Here is a 12111-nt window from a genome sequence, read left to right on the forward strand (position 1 = left end):
TTCACATACTATTGAAGCTTCACTTGGAGAATTTTGAGCATTATTTCGCTAGTGCGTGAGATGAGTGCAATTGTGCCATAGTTTGTACATTATTTGGTATTGCATTTCTTTGGGATTGGAATGAAAACTGACCTTTCCCAGTCCTGTGGCCACTACTGAGTTTTCCAGGTTTGCTGGTGTATTGAGTGCAGCACTTTCAGAGCATCATCATTTAGGATTTGAAATAGCTCAACTGGAATTCCATCACCTCCACTAGCTTTGTTCATAGTGATGCTTCCTAAGGTCCACTTAACATTGTATTCCAGGATGTATCACTCTAGGTGAGTGATCATGACCCAGTGGTTATCTGGGTCATGAAGATATTTTTTGTATTTTTATTCTGTGTATTATTGCCACCTCTTCTTAATATCTTCTGTTTCTATTAGGTCCACACCATTTCTGTTCTTTATTTATATCCAAGATGGCAGAGTAGAAAGACATGTGCTCATCGTCTGCTGAGAGAACTCTAAAATTACAACTTGCTGCTGAACAACCATTAACTGCAGAATGTTGATCCCACTAATAAAAGATACCCCACGTCCAAGGGCAAAGGAGAAAACCCAACAGGATGGTAGGAGGGGCTAAATTGATTTATAATCAAACCCCATACCCACCAGAGGTGCTCAGAGAACTCAAACAAAACATTGTGCACACCAGGAGAACCCACAGAGATTGAGTGTTTGAATGTCTCCTGCTGTAGCCTGCCACAGGGGCAGGGACTCTGGGTGCAGCAGATTTGGGTAAGGCATAAGACCTCTTGGAAAAGGTCGTCATTAAACCCATCATAGAGCCACCAGAACTTACACAGGACTGGGAAAACAGACTCTTGGAGGGCACAAACAAAACCTTCTGTGCACTAGGACCCAGGAGAAAGGAGATATGACCCCACAAGAGACTGACCCAGACTTGCCCATGAGGGTCTAGGCGTCTCTTGCAGAGGAGTGTGTCGGCAGTGGCATGCTGCAGGGTTGGAGGCACTGAGTGCAGCAGTGCCTGCACTGGACCTTTTGAAGGAGGGCACCATTGTCTTTATTACCCTCACTAAAGTTTGGCATCAAGTCAAACAACAGGGAGGGAACACATCCCCACCCACCAACAGAAAGTTGGATTAAAGATTTACTGAGCATGGCTCTGGCTTGGAGAATTTTGAGCATTACTTTGCTAGTGTGTGAGATGAGTACAATTGTGTGGTAGTCTGAACATTCTTTGGCACTGCCTTTCTTTGGGATTGGAATGAAAACTGACCTTTACAGTCCTGTGCATGAACCATGAACTTCCAGATGTTCAAGCTGGATTTAGAAAAGGCAGAAGAACCAGAGATCAAGATTGCCAACATCTGTTGGATAATCAAAAAATCAAGAGAGTTCCAGGAAAACATCTACTTCTGCTTTATTGACTATGCCAAAACCTTTGACTGTGTGGATCACAACAAACTATGGAAATTTCTTCAAGAGATAGGAATACCAGACCTGACCTGCCTCTTAAGAAATCTGTATGCAGGTCAAGAAGCAACATTTAGAACTGGACATGGAAAAATAGACTGGTTCCAAATCAGGAGAGGAGTATGTCAAGGCTGTATATTGTCACCCTGCTTATTTAACTTATTTGCAGAGTACATCATGAGAAATGCTGGGCTGGATGAAGCACAAGCTGGAATTAAGATTGCCAGGACAAATATCAATAACTTCAGATATGCAGATGACACCACACTTACGGCAGAAAGTGAAGAACTAAAGAGGCTCTTGAAGAAAGTGAAAGAGGAGAGTGAAAATATTGGCTTAAAACTTAACATTCAGAAAAATAAGATCATAGCATCCAGTCCCATCACTTCATGGCAAATAGATGGGAAAACAATGGAAACACTGGTTGACTTCATTTTGGGAGCTCCAAAAAATCACTGCAGATGGTGACTGCAGCCATGAAATTAAAAGACGCTTGCTCCTTGGAAGAAAAGTTATGACCAACCTAGATAGCATATTAAAAAGCAGAGCCATTACTTTGCCAACAAGGTCCATCTTGTCAAGGCTATGGTTTTTCCAGTAGTCATGTATAGATATGAGAGTTGGACTGTAAAGAAAGCTGAGCACTGAAGAATTAATGCTTTTGAACTGTGGTGTTGGAGAAGACTCTTGAAAGTCCCTTGAGTGCAAAGAGATCCAACCAGTCCATTCTGAAAGATGTCAGTTCTGGATGTTCATTGGAAGGACTGATGATGAAGCTGAAACTCCAATACTTTGGCCACCTGATGCGAAGAACTGACTCATCTGAAAAGACCCTGATGGTGGGAAATACTGAAGGTGGGAGGAGAAGGGGATGACAGAGGTTGAAGTTGTTGGATGGCATCATCGACTCAGTGGACATGACTTTGAGTAGACTCCAGGAGCTGGTGGTAGACAGGGAAGCCTGATGTGCTGCAGTCCATGGGATCACAAACAGTTGGACATGACTGAGCGACTGAATTGAACTGAAGTGAGTGAACAAATGTGCTAAATGTTATGAATGTATTAACCAGATTAATTCTAACACAGTCAAAAAAAGTGTATTAAAGCATCCTCTTTTCAGAGACAAGAAAACAGACACACAGAGAAATTAAGTAACTATCACATAAGAATTATATTAATATAACCTGCTATTACTATTTGTAGCTAGCACCAGGATTGAACCAGGCAGTTGGCTCCAGAGTCTACACTTTAAAACCAAGACAGACAACATCCTGGTTTGAGATTTGCCTGCCCAGTAGGATTCACCTGCTTTGGCCTTGGTCACATAACTTGTTGATGGGCAGGCCAAGTCTATATCTATGCTCCCTCCAACCCACATCCCTGCCCAAACAGGTCCTGTCAATCATTGACTGCAAAAACAAAACTGCCTCAGCAAACGCTTGACCAACTGAACAGAGTGGTCGTGTAGGCTGATGAACTAATTCTTCATAGAAACTTGGGTCAGGAAGCTGTCTTCAGAAGCAAGACAGGTCAAAGGCACCCTCGTGGGGAAACAACCACTGGGAAACCTCCAGGGACACTTACATCGAGCAACTTACTACTGAAGATTCATGCATGAGACATGACAAAGCCTCTTATATGTCACCAAATGTCTACTGTAAAACTATAGAGCTAATTTCATTGAAGAAGATGCTTACATTTTACCAATCTTATATTTTAATTAACTTTTCATTACTATTTTAGGTAAATCTCAAAGTATGGGCACATGCCAGAGCTCTGTGAGCCCACAGATGGGAAATTAAATGAAGAAACACACAGCCTGTCTCTTGCAGAGATTCCTTATAAGAAGGTCCTATCTAGACAACCTAGCTTAACGCTATGTAACATAGTCAGTATTTTAGCAACTAGTCAACAAAACTGAAACACATTTGCATTGCATGCAGTTTCATATGCCATGTTTATCTTTCCATACACAGAAATTGGAATAAAAACTTATACACCCCTACATTCATATTTTCTCTGGTAGGTAAAAAATATCAGTAAAGCTTTTTGTAGTAAATAGATCAACATTCACAGCAATTTTCCTCTAAGATCATCATCCATTTTCATATATCAAATGTAATCTGGAACTAAATGAAGTAACAAGACATATTTACTGAGAAACTTGGTGTCTGACTTACCTATTGGATTTCTATTGAAGAACAATACCGGAGCTCTCAAAATGGACAACAACATTTTGTTGTGCAAAGTTTGTGAAGAATTAACAAGGATGTAGAATACCAACAGAGATCTTGTGATGCCAAAAAGAATGGTACCTCCAGTTAGAACTGAAATAAAGAAACATTACTCAGAACAATATCTCTGCCTTTCTTTCAATTATGCAAAAGTATGGCAGACAGGTTACAAAGATAGTATGCTTCATTCTATAAATATAATTTATATATAAATTCATATATAGACTATAAGATAAATATAATGTATTCTGTGAGAGTTTAATACATTCACTGATAACATTTATAAAGAAAAATATAAACATAACTATGATTCTCTTATTAACTAGATGCAACATGAGAAAAAAAAATCAGGTATAAAATACTATTTGAGATTTTCCTAACCCAAATACAAATATTAATAAAAACTCAGAAGAAAGAAAATGATAGAAAGTAGTATCTTGACGATGGTGGAGGAATAGGATGGGGAGACCACTTTCTCCTACAAATTCATCGAAAGAACAATTGAACGCTGAGCAAACTTCACAAAACAACTTCTGATCGCTCGCAGAGGGCATCAGGCAACCAGAAAAGCAGCCCATTGTCCTCGAAAGGAGGTAGGACAAAATATAAAAGATATAAAGAGAGACAAAAGAGCTAGGGACGGAGACCCATTCCGGGAAGGGAGTCTTAATAGTGGAATTTTCCAAACACCAGAAACCCTCACACTGGCGGGTCTGGGGGAAGTTTTTGAATCTCAGAGGGCAACCTAACTGGGAGGAAAAATAAATAAACCCACAGATTACGTGCCTAAAAGCAACTCCCAGCAGAAAAGTACCCCAGACGCTCACATCCGCCACTAGCAAGTGGGGGCGGAACGGAGAGGAGCGGGTGGCATTGCTTAGGGTAAGGACCGGACCCGAATGCCCTGAGAGCAATCGGAGGGAGCTTTCGTGAGATAGCAACTTAAACTGGGGGATAGGAAGAGAGAGAGAGAAAATTAACCAGCCCGAACACACTGCCGGCCATTCGCAGAACAAAGGGACTGAACAACGCCAGAGAAGAGTTAGCCAGCGGCGGACCGGCCCATCCCCTGCCGGAGGCAGGAGGTGGAGGAAAGGGAAGGGGGCAAACTCAGCCCCAGAGATGGCATCCCCTACCAAACTGCAAACAGGCTTCCAATCTCTAACCAAGGACTTCCTGAGATTCTGGATGGTTGACATCCGCCGGGAGGGTCGCAACTAGAGGCCAGTTCCAGAGGATAGACACAAGCCGCACGCACCCTACTGGCGCGCGCAGAAACTGAGGCTGGGACCACGGAGGGGAGAAGGCGCACCGCACCAGGAACAGTGCGCCCGTCAAGCTCCTGGCTGCCTGAGATGCTCAGGCCGGGGAAGGCACAAAACGCAGGCGCAACCGAGTCCGCGCTTTTGTGGAATACCTGAAAACTGGAACCGCACGCAACGCAGGGCCCGCTCCATATAGAGCAGCCGAGAGCCTGAGCCGGAAAGCACACACCCGTGAGCGGGGACAAACCCAGTGTGGCCAGAACACTGTGAGAGCTCCCCACACACAAGGATATCTGTCTGCAGCGCCCCTCCCTCCCCGCAGCAGGACTGAACTAGTGAACCTGAACAAGAGACCACCTACACCCGCCTGTGTCACGGCGAAAATTAGACACTGAAGAGAACGGCAAACAGAAGCCAAATAAACAAAGGGAACCACTTCAGAAGGGACCAGTGCAACAGATTAAAATCCCTGTAGAACACAGACTACACTGGAAGGGGTCTATAGATATTGAGAAGTGTAAGCTGGAACGAGGAGCTATCTGAAACTGAACCGAACCCACACTGACAACAGCTCTAGAGAAATTCCTAGATATATTTTTACCTTTTTTTTTTAATTAAAATTTTTTTCTTTCCTTTTCTTTTCTATTTTTTCTCTTTTATTTTCTTTTAAAATTCCCTATTACTCCCCCATTACTCCTTAACTTTCATTTTCATATATTTTTACTATTTTTTAATTAGGAAAAAAATTTTTTTTCTTGTTTTTTTTCTCTTATTTTCTTTTAAAGTCCTCCATTACTCCTCTATTACTCCTTAATTTTCAATTTCATTTCACTATAACCTTGCAAAAAAAAAAAGAGAGAGAAGCCCTATTTTTAAACCGAACTTCATATATATTTCTAAAATTTTGTGTTTTTGTTTTTGTTTTTAATATTGTATTCTTAGTAACCTCTACTCTAGATTTCTAATCTTTGTTTTTCACTATGTGATATAAATATTGTACATTTAAGAATCCAATATTCAGTTCCCATTTTTATTCAGGAGTGTGTTGATTACTCTCTCCCACTTCTGACGCTCTGTTTTATACGTCAGAACACCTCTATTTCCTCCTTTCCCCTGTTATTCCCAATCCAATTCTGTGAATCTTTGTGGGTGTCTGGGCTATGGAGAACACTTTGGGAACAGAGAAATGCATAGATCTCTCTCTCCCCTCTTGAGTCCATCTTTTTCTCCTCCTGCTCATCTCTATCTCCTTCCTCCCTCTCCTCTTTTTCATGTAACTCTGAACCTCTCTGGGTGTCCCTCACAGTGGAGAATCTTTTCACCATTAACCTAGAAGTTTTATTATCAGTGCTGTATAGTTGGAGAAGTCTTGAGACTACTGGAAGAATAAAACTGAAATCCAGAGGCAGGAGACTTAAGCCCAAAACCTGAAAACACCAGAAAACTCCTGACTACACGGAACATTAAGTAATAAGAGACCATCCAAAAGCCTCCATACCAACACTGAAACCAACCACCACCCAGGAGCCAATAAGTTCCAGAGCAAGACATACCACGCAAATTCTCCAGCAACGCAGGAACATAGCCCTGGGCGTCAACATACAGGCTGCCGAAAGTCACACCTAACTCATAGACCCATCTCAAAACTCATTACTGGGCACTCCATTGCACTCCAGAGAGAAGAAATCCAGTTCCATGCACCAGAACACTGACGCAGGCTTCCCTAACCAGGAAACCTTGACAAGCCAATCGTCCAACCCCACCCACTGGGTGAAACCTCCACAATAAAAAGGAACCACAGACCACCAGAATACAGAAAGCCCACTCCAGACACAGCAATCTAAACAAGATGAAAAGGCAGAGAAATACCCAGCAGGTAAAGGAACATGAAAAAGGCCCACCAAGTCAAACAAGAGGAGGAGATAGGGAATCTACCTGAAAAAGAATTTAGAATAATGATAATAAAAATGATCCAAAATCTTGAAAACAAAATGGAGTTACAGATAAATAGCCAAGAGACAAAGATTGAGAAGATGCAAGAAATGTTTAATAAGGACCTAGAAGAAATAAAAAGGGGTCAATTAAAAATGAATAATGCAATAAATGAGATCAAAAACAGTCTGGAGGGAACCAAGAGTAGAATAATGGAGACAGAAGATAGGATAAGTGAGGTAGAAGACAAAATGGTGGAAATAAATGAAGCAGAGAGGAAAAAAGAAAAAAGAATCAAAAGAAATGAGGACAACCGCAGGGACCTCTGGGACAATGTGAAACACCCCAACATACGAGTCATAGGAGTCCCAGAAGAAGACAAAAAGAAAGGCCATGCGAAAATACTCAAGGAGATAATAGCTGAAAACTTCCCTAAAATGGGGAAGGAAATAGTAACACAGATCCAAGAAACCCAGAGAGTCCCAAACAGGATAAACCCAAGGGGAAACACCTCAAGACACATATTAATCAAATTAACAAAGATCAAACACAAAGAACAAATATTAAAAGCAGCAAGGGAGAAACAACAAATAACACACAAAGGGATTCCCATAAGGATAACAGCTGACCTATCAATAGAAACCGTTCAGGCCAGAAGGGAATGGCAGGACATACTTAAAGTAATGAAAGAGAATAACCTACAACCTATATTATTGTACCCAGCAAGGATATCATTCAGATATGAAGGAGAATTCAAAAGCTTTACATAAAAGCAAAAGCTGAGAGAATTCAGCACCACCAAACCAGCTCTTCAACAAATGCTAAAGGATCTTCTCTAGACAGGAAACACAGAACGGTTGTAAGAACGTGAACCCAAAACAACAAAGCAAATGGCAACGGGACAATTCTTATCAATAATTACCTTAAATGTAAATAGGTTGAATGCCCCAACCAAAAGATAAAGACTGGCTGAATGGATACAAAAACAAGAGCCCTATATATGCTGTCTACAAGAGACCCACCTCAAAACAAGGGACACATACAGACTGAAAGTGAAGGGCTGGAAAAAAATATTTCACACAAACGGAGACCAAGAGAAAGCAGGAGTCGCAATACTCATATCAGATAAAATAGACTTTCAAATAAAGGTTGTGAAAAGAGACAAAGAAGGACACTACATAATGATCAAAGGATCAATCCAAGAAGAAGATATAACAATTATAAATATATATGCACCCAACATAGGAGCACCACAAATGTAAAGCAAACACTAATGAGTATGAAAGAGGAAATTAATAGTAACACAATAATAGTGGGAGAATTTAATACCCCACTCACAACTATGGATAGATCAACTAAACAGAAAATTAATAAGGAAACACAAACTTTAAATGACACAATGGACTAGCCAGACCTAATTGATATCTATAGGACATTCCACCCCAAAACAATCAACTTCACCTTTTTCTCAAGTGCACATGGAACCTTCTCCAGAATAGATCACATCCTGGGCCATAAGTCTAGTCTTGGTAAATTCAAAAAAATTGAAATCATTCCAGTCATCTTTTCTGACCACAGTGCAATAAGATTAGATCTCCATTACAGGAAAAAAATTATTAAAAATTCAAACGTATGGAGGCTAAATAACAAACTTCTGAATAACCAACAAATCATAGAAGAAATCAAAAAAGAAATCAAAATATGCATAGAAATGAATGAAAATGAAAACACAACAACCCAAAACCTATGGGACACTGTAGAAGCAGTGCTAAGGGGAAGATTCATAGCACTACAGGCTTACCTCAAGAAACAAGAAAAAAGTCAAATGAATAACCTAACTCTACACCTAAAGCAACAGAGAAGGAAGAAATGAAGAACCCCAGGGTTAGTAGAAGGAAATAAATCTTAAAAATTAGCACAGAAATAAATGCAAAAGAAACTAAAGAGACCATAGCAAATATCAACAAAGCTAAAAGCTGGTTTTTTGAAAAAATAAACAAAATTGACAAACCATTAGCAAGCCTCAGCAGGAACAAAGGTAGAAGAACCAAATCAACAAAATTAGAAATGAAAATGGAGAGATCACAACAGACAACACTGAAATACAAAGGATCATAAGAGACTACTACCAGCAGCTCTATGCCAATAAATTGGACAACTTGGAAGAAATGGACAAATTCTTAGAAAAGTATAACTTTCCAAAACTGAACCAGGAAGGAATAGAAGATCTTAACAGATCCATCACAAGCAAGGAAATTGAAACTGTAATCAGAAATATTCCAGCAAACAAAAGCCCAGGACCAGATGGCTTCACAGCTGAATTCTACCAAAAATTTAGAGAAGAGATAACACCTATCTTACTCAAACTCTTTCAGAAAATTGCAGAAGAAGGCAAACTTCCAAACCCATTCTATGAGGCCATCATCACCCTAATTCCAAAACCAGACAAAGATGCCACAAAAAAGAAAACTACAGGCCAATATCACTGATGAACATAGATGCAAAAATCCTTAACAAAATTCTAGCAAACGGAATCCAACAACATATTAAAAATATCATACACCATGACCAAGTGGGCTTTATCCCTAGTATGCAAGGATTCTTTAATATCTGCAAATCAATCAATGTAATACACCACATTAACAAATTGAAAGATAAAAACCATATGATTATCTCAATAGATGCAGAAAAAGCCTTTGACAAAATTCAACATCCATTTATGATTAAAACTCTCCAGAAAGCAGGAATAGAAGGAACACATCTCAACATAATAAAAGCTATATATGAAAAACCCACAGCAAGCATTACGCTCAATGGTGAGAAATTGAAAGCATTTCCCCTAAAATTAGGAACAAGACAAGGGTGCCCACTGTCACCACTACTATTCAACACAGTTTTGGAACTTTTGGCCACAGCATCAGAGCAGAAAAAGAAGTAAAAGGAATCCAGATAGGAAAAGAAGAAGTGAAACTCTCGCTGTTTGCAGATCACATGATCCTCTACACAGAAAACCCTAAAGACTCTACCAGAAAATTACTAGAGCTAATCAATGAATATAGTAAAGTTGCAGGATATAAAATTAACACACAGAAATCCCTTGCATTCCTATACACTAACAATGAGAAAACAGAACGAGAAATGAAGGAAACAATACCATTCACCATTGCAACAAAAAGAATAAAATACTTAGGAGTATATCTACCTAAAGAAACAAAAGACCCATACATAGAAAACTATAAGACACTGGTGAAAGAAATCAAAGAGGACACAAACAGATGGAGAAATATACCATGTTCATGGATTGGAAGGCTCAATATTGTCAAAATGGCTATACTACCGAAAGCAATATATAGATTCAATGCAATCCCTATCAAGCTACCAACGGTATTTTTCACAGAACTAGACCAAAGAATTTCACAATTTGTATGGAAATACAAAAAACCTCGAATAGCCAAAGCAATCTTGAGAAAGAAGAATGGAACTGGAGGAATCAACCTGCCTGACTTCAGACTATACTACAAAGCCACAGTCATCAAGACAGTGTGGTACTGGCACAAAGACAGAAATATAGATCAATGGAACAGAATAGAAAGCCCAGAGATAAATTCACGAACCTATGGACACTTTATATTCAACAAAGGAGGCAAGGATATACAATGGAAAAAAGACATTCTCTTTAACAAGTGGTGCTGGGAAAACTGATCAACCACTTGTAAAAGAAAGAAACTAGAACACTTTCTAACACCATACACAAAAATAAACTCAAAATGGATTAAAGATCTAAATGTAAGACCAGAAACTATAAAACTCCTAGAGGAGAACATAGACAAAACACTCTCCAACATAAATCACAGTAGGATCCTCCATGACCCACCTCCCAGAATATTGGAAATAAAAGCAAAAATAAACAAGTGGGACCTAATGAAACTTAAAAGCTTTTGCACAACAAAGGAAACTATAAGCAAGGTGAAAAGACAGCCCTCAGATTGGGAGAAAATAATAGCAAATGAAGAAACAGACAAAGGATTAATCTCAAAAATATACAAGCAACTCCTGCAGCTCAATTCCAGAAAAATAAAAGACCCAATCAAAAAATGGGCCAAAGAACTAAACAGACATTTCTCCAAGGAAGACATACAGATGGCTAACAAACACATGAAAAGATGCTCAACATCACTCATTATCAGAGAAATGCAAATCAAAACCACAATGAGGTACCATTGCATGCCAGTCAGGATGGCTGCTATCCAAACCTCTACAAGCAATAAATGCCGGAGAGGGTGTACAGAAAAGGGAGCCCTCTTACACTGTTGGTGGGAATGCAAACTAGTACAGCCGCTATGGAGAACAGTGTGGAGATTTCTTAAAAAACTGGAAATAGAACTGCAATATGACCCAGCAATACCACTGCTGCGCATACACACCGAGGAAACCAGATCTGAAAGAGACATGTGCACCCCAATGTTCATCGCAGCACTGTTTATAATAGCCAGGACATGGAAGCAACCTAGATGCCCATCAGCAGACAAACGGATAAGGAAGCTGTGGTACATATACACCATGGAATATTACTCAGCCATTAAAAAGAATACATTTGAATCAGTTCTAATGAGATGGATGAAATTGGAGCCCATTATAAAGAATGAAGTAAGCCAGAAAGATAGACCATTACAGTATAGTAACACATATATATGGAATTTAGAAAGATGGTAATGATAACCCTATATGCAAAACAGAAAAAGAGACACAGATGTACAGAACAGTCTTTTGGACTCTGTGGGAGAAGGTGAGGGTGGGATGTTTTGAGAGAACAGCATCGAAACATGTATATTATCTATGGTGAAACAGATCACCAGCCCAGGTTGGATGCATGAGACAAGTGCTCAGGCCTGGTGCACTGGGAAGACCCAGAGGGATCAGGTGGAGAGTGAGGTGGGAGGGGGGATTGGGATGGGAAATACATGTAAATCCACGGCTGACTCATGTCAATGTATGACAAAAACCACTACAATATTGTAAAGTAATTAGCCTCCAACTAATAAAAATAAATGGAGAAAAAAGTAGTATCTTCCTTTAACCATAATTCAAATATGACTATTTAGAGCATGTCCCATAATCTAACACTGAGAAATGTTTTGATACCACCATGAATTAAAAGGGAATGGGAATTTATTTCCATGTAAAGTAACTATTTCCATG

General features: G+C 39.7%; 1 protein-coding gene across 7 annotated transcripts in view; it reads right to left on the minus strand.

The window, feature by feature from the left end:
* Positions 1 to 12111, minus strand: part of LOC122686751 (ATP-binding cassette sub-family C member 4-like) — a 2082459-nt gene that overhangs the window by 1842930 nt on the left and 227418 nt on the right. Inside the window, exon 19 of one of the 7 annotated variants that reach the window (XM_043891994.1) lies at positions 3662 to 3808. The exons of the other annotated variants lie outside the window; for them this stretch is intronic. Within the exon in view, the coding sequence (XP_043747929.1) occupies positions 3662 to 3808 (147 nt within the window). The remainder of the gene's footprint in view (positions 1 to 3661; positions 3809 to 12111) is intronic. 7 annotated transcript variants of the gene reach the window in all.

The sequence above is a fragment of the Cervus elaphus genome, chromosome 30, assembly GCF_910594005.1.
Source record: "Cervus elaphus chromosome 30, mCerEla1.1, whole genome shotgun sequence".
In the NCBI taxonomy this organism is placed as follows: domain Eukaryota; kingdom Metazoa; phylum Chordata; class Mammalia; order Artiodactyla; family Cervidae; genus Cervus; species Cervus elaphus.